Source organism: Amblyomma maculatum, chromosome 11 (assembly GCF_055883805.1).
Source record: "Amblyomma maculatum isolate TAMU_Amacu chromosome 11, ASM5588380v1, whole genome shotgun sequence".
NCBI lineage: Eukaryota > Metazoa > Arthropoda > Arachnida > Ixodida > Ixodidae > Amblyomma > Amblyomma maculatum.
The window spans coordinates 96388715-96405250 of NC_139354.1; the positions used below are offsets into that span (position 1 = coordinate 96388715).

General features: G+C 44.5%; 1 protein-coding gene across 1 annotated transcript in view; it reads left to right on the forward strand.

Annotated features, from left to right (window-relative positions):
• The window catches only part of LOC146174445 (uncharacterized), a 93199-nt gene extending 78840 nt beyond the window's left edge, over nt 1–14359 (forward strand). Inside the window, exons 2-4 of the mRNA XM_084584738.1 lie at nt 1930–1981; nt 7877–7928; nt 14147–14359. Coding sequence (XP_084440864.1) covers nt 1930–1981; nt 7877–7928; nt 14147–14241 — 199 coding nt within the window. The 3' untranslated portion in view covers nt 14242–14359. The remainder of the gene's footprint in view (nt 1–1929; nt 1982–7876; nt 7929–14146) is intronic.
• The last annotated feature ends 2177 nt before the right edge of the window (nt 14360–16536 follow it).

Here is a 16536-nt window from a genome sequence, read left to right on the forward strand (position 1 = left end):
TCACCGCAATCTGCCAGTTCTGATGTCCACCATTTTGTAGTTAGTTGTAGAGATATGTACCGTTCATTTTTTTGCAAAACATATATGGCTGAATATATAAAAAGTCGTAACATTTCCTAAGTCAGGTGGTGCGCTGGCAGCCGCTACGACAATATTCTGTCGGCAGAGCTTTTAGATGTGAGAATCTGCCTATGAAAATGCATTAGATGCATTATAGAAACATCATATGTGCCCGCCCTCAGTAATTTTTATTTTATTGCTGCAATGTGAGGAATATTGATTTTAAATACTTTATGCAGGATCATCTGGATGACCTTATGCAATACCTCAATTTGCCCCAAATGTACACAACAAAAGACGACTAAGGAATTCTACCCGCCGTATTCACCACTTCTTACCATACTGGTTGCCATCACTGACAAGACGTTGACGTCGCTCAAAATATATCTGACATGAAGCAGCCAGCATTTTAGTTTAGGACGTATAGAAAGAGAGCTCTTTGACACCTGGACTTGATAGAATAGTGGAATTCATTGTTCACTTTCACAGGTATCTCACAGAATGGACAGTATTCGCTCTCTAGCTCCAGTCGATGCAAGGGGGGCTTTTTCGACTAACATTTCACAAACTGAAAAGTTTCTAATGGTTTCTTCACACATGTTGCCCTCTTGTCCTTACACAAATGTGAAAAAAAAAAAGAAAAACATTGTTATCCGAATTGCTGTTTTATCGGCGTGAAAACGTTTCTCACAGTCTATTGTAGAGACGTGCAGTTATACTATCGAGTGCCTTTCGTAGGCTTTCATCGGCACTGCTCTACTCAAAGGTTTTCGCACCACCGTGTAGTTATGAGCAAAGATAACTATGCCGTAGCTATTTTGGGGAGCTGATTTCCCATATGTCCCAAGAACTGGTTTGCGGGGGTTTCCTCTAGTCTATATTGAGGGTACACTATTTGAGATAGTCAGAGCAAACATTGTTTGATGATGATATTCAATTAGGTTCTTGAGCAAATGCATATACTTTGGCAATAATTTTTTGCAACAGGTGCATTTGAATATTTCTAAAAAGAATTTACTAATAGAAATGAAAAACATTACTATGACATTTTGGAGTGATTGCGTATTGTTGAGTGCGTGTTGTCGGGCTAGTCGGTTCTGCATTATTAGGAAGACATTAGCGCTAATACTTGGACGCGTGTGTTTCCTTCTGTCCCCATGCAAGTATTAGCTCTAATTTGTTTCTAAAGACACACTGTTACACAGAGAGCAATGAAGCCATTATTCTACCATCTGGACTTTCACCGAAGGTGGGAACAATTGGACGATTTTCGTCTTGCTGCATGGAATATATTTTAGGAAGGCTGGGCTTGACCCACTCGAAATATTAGTGCTGGACGCAAATTTGTGTGCATAAATTTATACTTTGCAATTTGGGGAATATGTACATTAACGTAACGGCTGCTGCGGCCAACACGATATTTTAGGAATTGTCTCCGATATCTCGGTTAGGTAACCGATTGGTACGGTAGGAAAACATTTTCGGGGTCAACAATGAGACATTTTTGAATTTCACGCCGGTTTTTGATTGGCCTTCGAGTCAATAATATTCGCACTTCGGCTTGCCTGTTCTCACGTTTTAGTGCCAAATTCAGTACTCCGTTGCAACATTTATGTGGTGGTAAAACGTGCCATCTATCTGCTATATCCAATTGCACTGTTTCATAGTATCTCCGATTTTTTTCTGTGTAGGATTATAGCGCGAAACGTTCAGAGTGTACATTGACTTTGCCTTGTTTATGTTCATTTTATTTGGGATTCTTGTTACTTGGTCCAAACTATATATTCCATTTTTGCTCTCATATAACTTAAGGCTCCTCTTCAGCCCTGAAAAAATGCAGGCAATACAAAAGTTTCTGCTCGTTTACAGGGCTGGAAATTCGCCACTTCAGACAAGGAACCATTGGCGTTGCCTAAAAGTGGTAAGACGGATATTCATTGCGTATAATTTTACAGGAGTGCAATATATCCTGAATACACTTTTACACTACATATATATTTCAACTGTAGAAGTTGTCTTGCATGCTCTGATACACTTGCAAAAACTAGCACACATTCAGTTGTATTACCTTTTATATGGATGAGAAGCAGCTAACATTTTATACATGCTTTGGGGTATCACGTCGAAGTGTTTCAAAAACACTGTTCAGGTGGCGAGGTGTATGCAACTTCCTATTTTTAGAAAGTAATCCTCAGATATGCAGCATTTTGAAGGCCCAATGCACAGAGCCTAATTCGCTTTTATTTGTGATAACAAAAAGCCATTGCTTCTGAGAGGTGACATATGCAGGTATTCAATAAATATTTTTGGCCAAAATGGGTAATAATATATGTCGGCATAAAACATTGCGGTGTTGAATAGCCAGTGGGGATGATGACGTTGTCAGCGTGCTGGACTTGGGTGAGTTAGCTGTCGCGTTGGAACGAGGCAGTTGGCAATTACCATAGAAGTACCATGGATCAGCCGCCTGAATTTGTGGCGTCATGGGAGAATGTAGTACGGCATATTTAGTGTTATCGGATGCCTTGATCACGTGACGTGACGAAGGGTTTGGGGTGTGAAGAGCAATTGGTAGCGACGTTAGCTTATCAGCAGCAGTCGGCAGACACTTCAATACAAAAGGTTGGAATGTGGTTTCACCCAGCATCCGATGTGTTTGCCTTAGAAGACAATACATAAGGGAAAAATAGAGAGCACTGACGAATGTCCTGAAAAATTAGTTTAACGATGACTGAAGCCTAGAATAGTACCCAGAAATACGGCGCATCGAACATAAACAAGTGAATAGAAAACATAACACAGGCGCAAGGTTTCTATTCACGTGTTTGTGTTCGTTGAGCTGCATTTCTGGGTACTATGCAGCACCAACTCGCCCCTGAAGCTGTTATTCTGAAGCATAGAATATTCGTGCTTTCATACGCTCAGCGTTCATTTAAGTATCCCCTATTTTTAGTGCCACTGCATTAAGAGAGACGTGCTACTGATAAAACCCACCATCGGCGTTGATAGTGCGAGACGTGTGTGTAAAAGATCACTAGAACGGCTCTGGCAGGCAGTAGCTGGAAACGCATATGACGAACCAAGGGCTCTGCTGTGTCATTGCTCTCACAGCATGCTTGTGGGACGTCACGGGTCAGGTGAAAGCGGTTATAAAAGGAGCTGCACTGATCTTGGTTGTGCTTCTTCGTGTGCCAGACAGCGTTTGAATAAACCCAGACATATGTCGTGCTCTCTTGTCATGTGTGCTACAAGGTGAAGACACCACAGGCTGGTAGATGGGTTATCTCATATTACGAGACCTCAAGACAGAGCCGCACTGGTGGGCCTTGCCAACTCCAGCTCCACATATAGGATGGAGTATGGGACTGAATCCAGCCGCTGGGATCCTTACACCCCGACTGAAGCACGCTGCCGCTACGCGAACAATGCATTTTCTGAAGGCTTGTTTAAAACGATGCTTCACTCCATCCAAATTTCCCAAGCTGTTAAGCACCCACAACCCCCAACTCTATTAGCTCTCCTTAAACGCGGAAAGAGGATTTATACCTCTCTGCTCCTCCGCCTGCTATCTCTGGCTGATGTCGCTTTCCACTGAAACTACTAGCCACGGCAGGCAGCTTGCCTTTTACACTGGCTGCCTGGGTTCCGATGTCGACTGTAATACGCCGTCCATAAGCGGGTGCCTAAGTTCATCGCTTATAGAGGCACAAATAAAGGTTGCACTAATAAAGTAGGCATTGAAATGAGTGCATCCGAACGAAGATCCCTGACACAGTAGCCACTAACACTATTCTGACATACCTGTAAACAATTGGTTCCTTCTCTTTTACAAACGTCATCTGCGCTCAAAGCCTACAAGGCACTTCTTCGCTTTACTAGCCTGATTGACAGACTGTGACATTCTCACCTCCTATCCTCTTCTACCCTCCCTTTTAACCCCTAATTCCTCTTCCTTCCCAGTGCAGGATAGCCAACTGCAATTCATTCTTTCTGGTCAACATCCCTGCATTCCGCCCTCCTTTTCTCCTCCGCATCCCTCCTTCACCATTCACATTTTCGGTCTTCACAATTTGCTGTGCGGTTCTAAATTTTCTACGACGTAAAGACCTAGCATTATCTAAGCATCATTCATTATATCTTTATAATAATTTGTTAGTGAAATAAGTTTTATTTAATACCCCAAAAGGTGACAATTAGCGCCTCATCTAGTAACAAAGCTTCCTCAAATATTTATACATGGAGCGGTTATTTAAGCAGCAGAAAAATAAATAGAGTTTGATGCCCGCACTTCAACTTCAGAATTCAGCCTCTAGTCTGTGGTTCTGTGATTTGGACACTAGAATACAGATTTCGAGGACGGGGATATAGTCGTGGCAGTGCCCATTGGCTTTAGATGGAGTCGCACAAATTAGGGGCGCACTACTTGTGTACTAAGTTAGCGTGATTGCAGTGGACGTTAAAGAGCTCTAAGGGGCCTCTATTTCGCTAGCCGATCTCTACCGCGTCAGTTGGAGTTAATGAAGGTTTTGTAACGCTAAATCACAGAAACCCCCAAAACTATACGATCTGTTCTAAATTGCTTTTAATTAGTTTCAAGAGAGATTTGCTTGCCTGTGAGTATGAAGTGAGCGTTGCATATTGCGGAACGAGGTGACCACCGCGTCTCTCAAATACCTCTCTTATAAACAGCGTTGCTCTGTGGTTGCGAAATTCAGCATTTGGAATTTCATGTCAGTATGTTTTAGTTAAAAGACAACTTTGCTCCATGCTTCAGGGACAAGGACGATTGACCACTACGCTCTATGATTATCGTTTTCGATGTAGCTAACATGTAAATCCAAACATTAAATGCTTGAAAGCTATCCAGGCATCTCTGAAGGCATATTGCATGGTTTGAACAATGCCTTCTCATCTGCAACATAGCGAGTACCGGGTTTTAAGAGACAGCCTTATGTTGAACCTACACACACAACAGAGGTTTCCAAAACATGCTCAAATACTTTGATTTTGTTGTGCTGAATAGAAGTTACACTGTGAGCATTTTCGAGATGGGAGTAGACGTCTCGGAAACCAAATTTATATTTTCTAATGTTTAATTTTGAAACAAGCATTTTTCCTTAATTACGTGATTATGTTAGCCCCTCAAGCTTCAACAATGAAGGAAGTTTTCTGTCCTCTGCAGTAAATGTCATGCTAAGGTTTAGGCATTAAAAAGAAAACGTTCTTACCCTTTTCGGCTTTGTAATAGCCTTATATATAAATCTTGTTTGTTAATTATATAGGGACGCGTGTAAGGAATGCTAAATGATAAGAAGCATTGTTAAGGCTGCCATTTGATAGTAATATAGTCCGAGGTGTTTCTTTGTCCGCAGTTTTACTCGGCTAAAATATTTTAGCGTTCCCTAAAAGCTTTGGATCGAATGAGCCCGCAATACAGGCAACCTGATAAGGAGCCCTGAACATCATGTCATGGTGCATAGACAGCGCACCTATACAATACGCAAGGTGACGTGGTCTCGCAGTGAAACACACTCAGGTGACAATTCAGCGCCAAGACAATAAACCTGCTAACTATATGTACGAGCGCACTTGCTGTGTTTACCCGTTCACGTGGCCTCTATACCTACATTCGTCGGGAAACAATCGGCGGTCGGACCTGTCACATGGTCCTGCGTTTCAACACACACTAGCGGCTAACCAACCCTAGGAAGTGTCGTCCAGCAACTGCTCCCTCAAGGAGGACTGGTCAACTCAATCTGTCACTCGGTTCTAGGATGTCGCTCCGCTTATTCTTTCGATGAGTCAGGTCTTTGCCTTGTCGCCGAAACTGTAACATCATCGGCGTCTCTTCGCCTCACGAAACGTTGCGCCGAATAGTCAGTGATTCGCTCCGCCATTGGTAAACCATGAACCCACCTGGCGCGGCAGACGCCCATATGTGGCCTGTTATGGTCCTCGACCTTTCTTCCATGCCTTTTACAAACAATGAACTGACCACCAGACCGGGGAAAAAGGTGTACCCAATAAAAACTGTTGGTACCCGTCCGCCGGCCCCGCGTGTACAGCACGGTACCTCCTGTATGCGAGTTGGATTCTCCAGCACAAGTGCACCGCATGGAAATACGCTAGGTACTTCGGATAAGATAATTTGTGGTCATGTCGACATTAATGTTATTATATTTCTTTAATTCAACTTGTTGATGAGGAAAAGGGATAAGAGCGCACTTTCAAGAGTGAGTTGCCTTCAAATACTGTGAGCTCTTATGAATTAGTGTAGCAGTCTTCCCCACACATGTATAAAATTTACATACTTCTCTTTATACAAATGCAACATGGTGGCTGACGAGCTGAGCTAAGACAGATATCGGGTTCTTAAGTCTAGTTACTTTGAAATGTCAAGGAGTTGCGAATAACTGAGGTATTTAAGCCTGAAGTTCTGCTGAGTTGTTCCAGTTTTTGTGTTTATAAAAACGCAATTTGTGGCTAAAGTATTTCAAAAGCATTTCTACAATTTTGACACCTTTATGCTATTTATGGTTTATGATAGTGCTTTTATTTTAGAGTGCAAGGTATTCTTAAGTGCAAAATAAGTGGTTTACTCACTTAGGTCTCATACATTTTAAAAATCGCAGCCTATATTCTTGTTTACGAAAGGGTGTAGAACATGGGTGCATGATTATTAAAATGGCTTCAAAAACCTCAACACATTGATTTAGAATACAAGTGTTCCACTTTACATGTTTTATCTTTCTTTTCAACCTCCTCAGTGCCATCCTTTTTCAAGAAATAATAATTGCCCGGTGGGATGTGAGTGCTTTGCGGACACAAGTGATTCAAGGATCGGAATGTGTCTCGACCCGTCCCTTCCACTGCCTTCCGGGTACAGAGCTGCGCCGAAGTTGAAGAGGGGAGTGCGATTTGGATGAAATAAGTGATTCAAGCAGAGCTGAACAATGAAATTGTGCAAGAACTGGAATAACATATGCTACAAAATGTACGCGTTATGGGGAAATATATTTTCCTCACTAGTCAATTTAAATTACTGTCAATATAACCTCAAATCCAGTGGGCACCAGTGGAAGACAGGTGTAATTTCGATCCCATTCGGTATCTACTCCTTCAATATAGGAGAGGCTGTTCGTTTTGCTTAGTGGCTCTATCCTCCTCATGTTTTTAACGGGTTAGAAATGCCAAACGTGATTCTTTCTTGTTATATTATATGGCTTTTATTTACCCTTCAATGCCGCTCTTTAAAGCTGACCTATTTTTGTCGCTGCTGCTGCCTTACCGTCTCTGTGCTTTGCCATATTTTTCTTTTTTCCCAACTTCTGCAAAGTTACCTTACTTTTAACACATTCGTATTATTAACCCCCTCTGTTCCACATGTCCAACCCATCAGTGATAATACTTTGGAGCCATTGCCTCTTATACCGATTTAATATGCCTTCTGCAAAACTGGCCTTTAAGAGTCATTGCCTTTTGAGAGTCATTTAAGAGAGTGAGCAATGAGGAAGGACATCGCGTTACCTACATCTTCGGCGTTTCCTTCAGACACAATGTAACACAATGCAATGCAACAGTATAAAGAAATCTTTTTTTTGTGTTGACGGATTTCCTTTTATTCATTTTGGCTCCACTCGTAGATATTATTCAAGTGTGCGGCCCCTAAATGCCGCATTGCGCATGCCTGGTTTCCATGTTTTGCTTATTTGCCCCCTCTGGAAAACATTGCAAGTGCAGACTTTATGCTTTTTTTAACATGACTTAAGATTACTATTACTTTTGCATTTACGTATTTCGCTTTTTTTTACTGCAGGGGGGAAAGCTGGCCTATTCAACCAAGAAATCATCTGAGGTGCCTGAAAGTCGTAAGGCTAATATTTTTGTGACGCATACTTTGAAGCTGTACAGTTGTCTTTTACTCTAGTACAGCCGTCGGGAGTGCATAAAATGTTACCGCGCCAGACATTGGCGATATTAAAAATGTATCACGAGAACTGGTTCCAAATTTGTCCCGATGACAGCGAGCTATGAAACCTAAAACTAAGTAGTTTATAAATGTCCACCAATATTACCGTCCTCACTGTTCTATGATATTTTGATCAGGTCAGGTTGATAGTTATAGGTTTAAAACAGAATAAAACCTTAAAGAGCGTCAAACATAAACATTTCTGGGATCATAAAAATCACTATCATTAACAATATAACACGACGTTCTCACCACGCCCACCCGCAGCTCCCTTTGGGGTTACTCGTTTGATTAAATGAAATTGACCATCCGTCCAATCATGCGCGCAGAATATTTGACTTTATTGTTTACATATACCCTAGAATGAAGACATGAGGGAAGATTTCATGTGAAACATTTTGATTTATCCAAAACCAACTTAGGTTATGAGAGAAACCATAGTGAGTGTTCGATATCTCGTTTACATAGAATTTTTTAAGGTGCAGGAAAACTCGTAGCACACGCGCGCTTTGCTTTCCGCGTACATGGAGAAAGGACAACCTAAAGGCTTTGTTTATTTTCTAGAGCATTTTAATTATACTGCCAAACTTCTTGCAAGAATGTAGAGGTTCTAAACCTTTAGGTGCTTGACGTTTCCACAATGTGTATCGATGAATTTGAAATGAAGGTTTTTAAACAATGCTGTGATTATAGTTTAAGAAACACGCAACTCATTTGATAACTTTACCCATTGAGATTAAGCGGTGATGTGGCGCTCCAAGTATTTCATACTACGGCCACGAACTTAGGCATGAAAAGTTTGATCTTTACTAAAAGAGAAAAAAAGTATGGGTGACAAAAAAGCAGTAATTTTCTCTTATGCCCCATAGTGGCATCAGACGCACGCAAACAAGGATATTTGGTGCAAAGTACGTTGTTATGGAGAAAATAAAGTGGTTATGTTTGAAAAAGAACATCTTCAAAGAACACAGGCTGTGAGGGGCACCTAGGCGAAGGCTTCACGATTGATTTAAACTATCTGGCGATCCTCAACGTGCCACGACAAGTAAAAACGGGGCAGTGTTTTCTGTTTCACTACTGTCCCTCTAAGTCCACTTCAAACCACGTCTGATCTCAGAAGATTCCTCTGGGTCTGAAACGCCGAGAGCCTGGGACCATGCTGGAACTGTCACAGAGCAGACAGCAGCTTGGATTCCAATTCACTAGTGCCAATGCTCACCTAAAGACGAAAACAGACGAAAGTTTCACATCATCGCTCAAGAAGAGATTTGGCTAGGACAAAACATAAAAAAGATCTAATGGTTTAGTTTGATGCCTTATGTTGTATAAGCTACAAAAGGGCCCAGTCAGCGAACGACTAATTACAAAATAAGTGTTTTATGGGTCCGGAGGTGAAGCCTGTTGTCACCCGTTAATAATTAGAGGGGTATTATTAACGATGCGCCCTTAACGGTGCGCACACTCCCAGACACCCTTAGAGTGAGTGGGGGTAGCTGTTCCGGTCGCAAAGGAGATGCCCTCGACTTGCGTGGCAAGCTCAGCCGGAATTCAACTACTTTGTAGTGACAGACGGGGGTGGTCGTTTGGTGCCCAGCGGTCGCCGGTTCAAACCAGAGTAAGGATCGGAGTCATAAGTAACAAACAAAACACAATTTATGCACAGCAAGAGACGATACAACGGAACGCACAAGATCACTTGAAATGCACAGACGAGAGGTTCACAGAATAACAAACGCTAAACATGCGATTACACAGATATTCAATAACATAGAGGCTTTACAACAGATGAAACACGAGAGAGTTACATAAACAAACACCAAATTGTTCACCGGGCACTGTTGCAGTCCGACGCCTCAAGAGTCACGATGTGGCCGCCATACGAGACGAGCGCCGCTCCCTTGAAAGTCCGTGGGCTTGCCAGCAGCGGGTGATCCCCGGGAGTCCAGTCGAAACACAGGCGAGCACGTCGCAAAACACTTGACGAACTGACTGACTGACTGGCTGACTGACTGACTGACTCAACAAGCGGCGCGGTCGCTTTAAATAGGGCGCGCCGCGTCTGTTTGTTAACATGCGCCAAAGCTAGCGCGCACACACACATAGCTTCGCTGGTTATAGCTCCCACTTCTCCTCCCGTCGAGCCGCGCGTCGTCATTGGCTAGGTCCCATAGAAGATTCTCGATTTTTCTGGCTGATTCCAGTCCGATGAATCACCGTCTTCCCCGGGCAATGGGAAAGAGGGTGACGGCAACGCGTACAAAGCTACGCGCTCTCCCGCGCGGGGAAGGGAGCTTTTCTCTACATGCTTTCCACGCGACGCCGCGCGGGCCTCGCGCCGTGCCGACTTGATGAATATGTGCGCCGATTTCGTGACACTGCCCCTCCCTTAAAGAATATTGTCCCACAATATTCACAACAACCACGAACATCGCGCGCACATGCATGCGCTCACAAATATATGGGGCAAATGTCCACACATTGCACAAATTTCACAACTGCCATAACACATTACAAAATTCACACATCAATGCCATGATGTTCACAAACATAGCACCACACTGTTGTCGGATACACATAGGAATCAACAACACTCAGCTCTTCAAATGCGAAGCGCACAAACCTAAATTTGCGAGCGTAATTACAGCCCGCGATCAGTGCGTGACACGCTTCTGTCCGCCAAAGATTCTGCCTTCGCTCTAGGCTCTCGCATTTGAGACACTTCTACGTTCTCCGATCGGGCTACTGAAAATTCCCTGAGGCAGGACTTATCCTCTTGCAAATCACACAACCAATGTGTGCCGATAATTGCCCCTACAACCAGTAGCGCCGACGGATACACGGGAACCTGTGTCAATGCGCACAGACCAACAAAAAGAATCACTGTAATAGTGTTCTTTCCTAGGCACCGGTATTCCTTCCGCTGAAGGTGAAATATCCCAAGTAACGCCCCCATAAGTAGGACGAACACTTGGGCTGCCTGCATCAACGAAGGCCTAGGCATTGCTGACTTTATTTCCCGTGTTGTCTCTTTCTTTTCGGTTTCCTCCTGAGGTGCTTCTTTTTGTTTCTTCATGTCTCGAGTCTTTTCTTCCGGCTTCTCATGGCCTTGCTTTCCTCGCCTTGCCTTTTTCTTTTTAGATTCCTTGCAGCGCACAGGCGCAGGACCTTGATCAGGATCCTCGGGAAATTTTGCGCCCTTGATATTTCCCAACACCAAATCGTAGATAGGGCGTTCCATGCACAGCGCTGTCAATTTTCCAGAATAGTATTGCGTCTGCACTTCCAATTTTGCCTCAGGGAGTAATTGGGTTGAGCCGTCAATTAGCCTCACAGGGCATTTCTCGCCAGTCAGCTCATTCTCATGAATCAAACTTCGTTTCACGATTACGGCACTACTACCTGTATCTCGTAGCACAGAGACTGACTTTCTTCCTATCTTTCCCCTCGAAACCGGCATCCGATTCACCGCAGATCCAGGTTGGGCATGTACTACGGCGTTCACCACCCGGATTTTCTTGTCCTTCTTCCGATTAACCACCTTCTCTGCTTCCTCCTCCTCTAGGTCGTGCACCACGCGGACTTTCCTGCCGTTCTTAAGCTCAACAAAGCCATCGGCATCTTCTTCCTCCAGGCGACATTCCGACTCTGACAGAGTCCTCGCGCATGCCGCCTGCGGAGCTGCCTTGTCAGCGCCGGGACACGACATTGCTTTGTGGCCCTTCTGTCCGCATTTCCAACACGAGGATGGATTGTTGGTTACGAGTTTACGGCAGTTAGGTGCGATGTGGCCTAGTTGTCCGCAGAGATAGCACCTCGGGGGTGACTTTACAATAGGTTGTGTCTGTCGGAATTCGGTCTTTCGAGGGGTTTCCAAATTTACAATTTTGCTCAAATTCTCGCCTCCCTGGGCTTCCAAATACTGGTCTGCGAGCTCCATCATTTCATCCAATGTATGTGCCTTTCTTTCTTTTAAATAAAGCGACAAACCAGGGTGACAGCTACCCAGAAATTGTTCCTTAATTAGGAGTTCGCGAAGTGCGCCATACTCAAGTTTAATTTTTGAGAGTTCAGTCCAGCGGTCGAAATAATGACTCAGTCGCGCAACATACTGTGTTGCCGTTTCACCGTCCATAGGTTTTCCAGTCCTGAACTTCTCACGAAACCCATCCGTCGTAAATCTAAACCTTTTAAGTAATGCAGCTTTCACTTTGTTATAGCTGCCTGCATCCTCAGGAGGAAGTCTTCCAAACACACTTAATGCTTCGCCGCTGAGGCAAGTGCTCAAGATGGTAGCACATTCACTGTCTGTCCAATTTGCATTTATGGCGACCCTTTCAAAACGCAAGAGGAACGCGTCGAGATCGTCTCTTCTCTCGTCGTATTTCGGAATCAATTTACTTGCGTCTATACGCAAGCTGCTATGTCCTTCACTGGCGCTATGCACTTCAGCTAAACCGTTGGTGTTCCCTGAGTTTTGGAGCTGAAGTTTCATAGTAAGTAATTCCTTTTCTCGCTGAAATTCCTCTTCACGCTCCTTTCGAGCCTTCTCTCGCTCTTTTTCTGCTCTCTCTCTTTCTTCCTCGGCTTCCTTTCGAGCCCTCTCTCGTTCTTTTTCTGCTCTCTCTCTTTCTTCCTCGGCTTCCTTTCGAGCCCTCTCTCGTTCCTTTTCTTCTCTCTCTCTTTCTTCTTTTTCCCTCTCTTTTTCCTCTTTTTCTCTCTGGCTAACCCATTTGCGCAGTTCGGCACCGGACAACCCCAGCTGGGTGCCAGCCTCAATCAACTCTTTCAGATTCATCTCTGAAGCGCGAACCGTCTGGGTGTAGCCTAAACACTGCTTAGCGAACCTCGCCTAAACGCTTCCGCGCGGCACTACCTCTCGCTATCGCTCTGCTGCTACACAGTTTACGACCTCTTCGTAAACTCTTCCAACTCGTTCTCCGTCCTCTGAGCTTGAATGCACCAAACGTCCTGTCGCGGACGCCAGATTAATTGTCACCCGTTAATAATTAGAGGGGTATTATTAACGATGCGCCCTTAACGGTGCGCACACTCCCAGACACCCTTAGAGTGAGTGGGGGTAGCTGTTCCGGTCGCAAAGGAGATGCCCTCGACTTGCGTGGCAAGCTCAGCCGGAATTCAACTACTTTGTAGTGACAGACGGGGGTGGTCGTTTGGTGCCCAGCGGTCGCCGGTTCAAACCAGAGTAAGGATCGGAGTCATAAGTAACAAACAAAACACAATTTATGCACAGCAAGAGACGATACAACGGAACGCACAAGATCACTTGAAATGCACAGACGAGAGGTTCACAGAATAACAAACGCTAAACATGCGATTACACAGATATTCAATAACATAGAGGCTTTACAACAGATGAAACACGAGAGAGTTACATAAACAAACACCAAATTGTTCACCGGGCACTGTTGCAGTCCGACGCCTCAAGAGTCACGATGTGGCCGCCATACGAGACGAGCGCCGCTCCCTTGAAAGTCCGTGGGCTTGCCAGCAGCGGGTGATCCCCGGGAGTCCAGTCGAAACACAGGCGAGCACGTCGCAAAACACTTGACGAACTGACTGACTGACTGGCTGACTGACTGACTGACTCAACAAGCGGCGCGGTCGCTTTAAATAGGGCGCGCCGCGTCTGTTTGTTAACATGCGCCAAAGCTAGCGCGCACACACACATAGCTTCGCTGGTTATAGCTCCCACTTCTCCTCCCGTCGAGCCGCGCGTCGTCATTGGCTAGGTCCCATAGAAGATTCTCGATTTTTCTGGCTGATTCCAGTCCGATGAATCACCGTCTTCCCCGGGCAATGGGAAAGAGGGTGACGGCAACGCGTACAAAGCTACGCGCTCTCCCGCGCGGGGAAGGGAGCTTTTCTCTACATGCTTTCCACGCGACGCCGCGCGGGCCTCGCGCCGTGCCGACTTGATGAATATGTGCGCCGATTTCGTGACACCTGTGGTTTCAAGTATGACCATAATAAGTCTTCCTTTGATGAGATTTGCAGTATGTTTACAGGAAGTGGACAGGCGACTCTCAAATAACCTATTTGTGTGCAAGTCCTTCAAAATAACTCGATCTTTTTTTTGTGTGTTTTCTCGCTTCTTAGTGCAATCCACTCCTTCAAAAACACCGCTGCCCGCCGGGATGTCAGTGCTTCCAGGAGACGAGTACTCCGACCCTCGGGATGTGCCTCGATCCTAGCCTGCCACTTCCTCCAGCGTATCAAGCAGCGCCCGCGCAAAACAGAGAATTGCCAAGAGGAATATTTCGTAATCGAGTGCATAGCCCCTGAATAAAAACGTTGGTCAAGCAGTCGCAAGCTAAATAGTAGTCGAAAAAAACAGCTGCAACGTTATTATCGCACTCGCTGCAGGATGTAACGCTTGCAATTTATTTCAAAATAGGCGGTCTTGCACTCGAGCTACGACTGCCCTATACCTGCGAATGGATTTCTTAGACTATCCCTTTAGAGCATTTGTCGCCCAGCAAAGGTTGTTTGTTCCACCACTCGTTTTCCAGCGATTAAAATTTAAATGAGCATATTATACACTGAAATTTACCATGAGATGCTAGTGTACTGCAAGTTATTAGACTTTTGCAAGAATCGTCAGGAAAATAAGAAATATACATACTCGAGATAATAGATTAGAAAACTGCTTTTTATTAAAGAGTATAGGCTTGCCAAACCAGCCTGGGACCCGTTAGGAACCCGTAAGGAACCAGTTAGGAACCCGTAAAGGGTTCCTAACGTCGGTAGATTGAGAGGCGGCCTTCCCGAACTTCGTCCTAGAGGCCCGAAGTTATCTATTGAGAGTGATCGGGCAACGCCTTCAGCCAACGGACAGAGCTATGACTGAGTACCCCACCTTACCGGTCCTAACACCATAATCCCTTTTTTGAGAATAATGTTTTATACTAATACTACTGCACTGGAAAGACTATAGATTGGCCGCGCTTAACTACACAGTAAAGTCCAGCGTATAATATTTGATAGCTAACTTGAAACGGCAAAGGCAACTTGAAATGGCATATCATGTTTGCTAGCATATCTAAGTAAATCACTGTAGTGCTTAGAGTTACAGTGTCCAGCAAGATATTGATGAATTCAGGAAAAGGGGCGGAAAACAAGTTTAGAGCAAAGAACAGGCTGAAGACAGAAAATAACCAAGTTTCTGGCCTTGAAATTATATATTACAGTTTGTGGAGCAATGTTCAAAGCATCACTTCATTTCTTTCCTACCCGTGCGTATTTCTAGGCAGTTTTCTGAGCTTTTGACTTTCAGAAAGAAAATAAATTGGCTACTATTTTGAACAATTAATAGGTGTTGTAGGAAAACTAGTATTGTTCACGTTTTTTTATACACAAAAAGTTAGTGTAAAATTCGTATAATTAATATTTTATTGTGAAAACATGACTTGTCTAATTTGTTGGTGGACAGAGCAAGTCATAAGATTCGGGAGGTAGAACGTGACCGTATAACGTTCATTTAGGAAGATAAAAAATTTTATCACCGGCATGTACCAAACTACCATCCGTCCAGTCCCCATCCGAGAGCTCGTACCACTCATCTGCACCAACAGATCAGTATTTCTCCTTGTTTAGAACAAGGACGTTGCAAACGTCATAGAGAAGCAGAGCATACAAGAAGAATCTGCAACAAAAATACCATTGTCATGAAATATTCACTGACAAAACAGATGGCAGTGCTGCGACACTCGTCACGCACACCCACACCCACACACACACACGCACACACACACACACACACACACACACGCACGCACACACACGCACACACACGCGCGCACGCGCGCACACACACACACACACACACACACACACACACACACACACACACACACACACACACACACACACACACACACACACACACACACACACACACACACACACACACACACACACACACACACACACACACACACACACACACACACACACACACACACACACACACACACACACACACACACACACACACACACACACACACACACACACACACACACACACACACACACACACACACACACACACACACACACACACACACACACACACACACACACACACACACACACACACACACACACACACACACACACACACACACACACACACACACACACACACACACACACACACACACACACACACACACACACACACACACACACACACACACACACACACACACACACACACACACACACACACACACACACACACACACACACACACACACACACACACACACACACACACACACACACACACACACACACACACACACACACACACACACACACACACACACACACACACACACACACACACACACACACACACACACACACACACACACACACACACACACACACACACACACACACACACACACACACACACACACACACACACACACACACACACACACACACACACACACACACACACACACACACACACACACA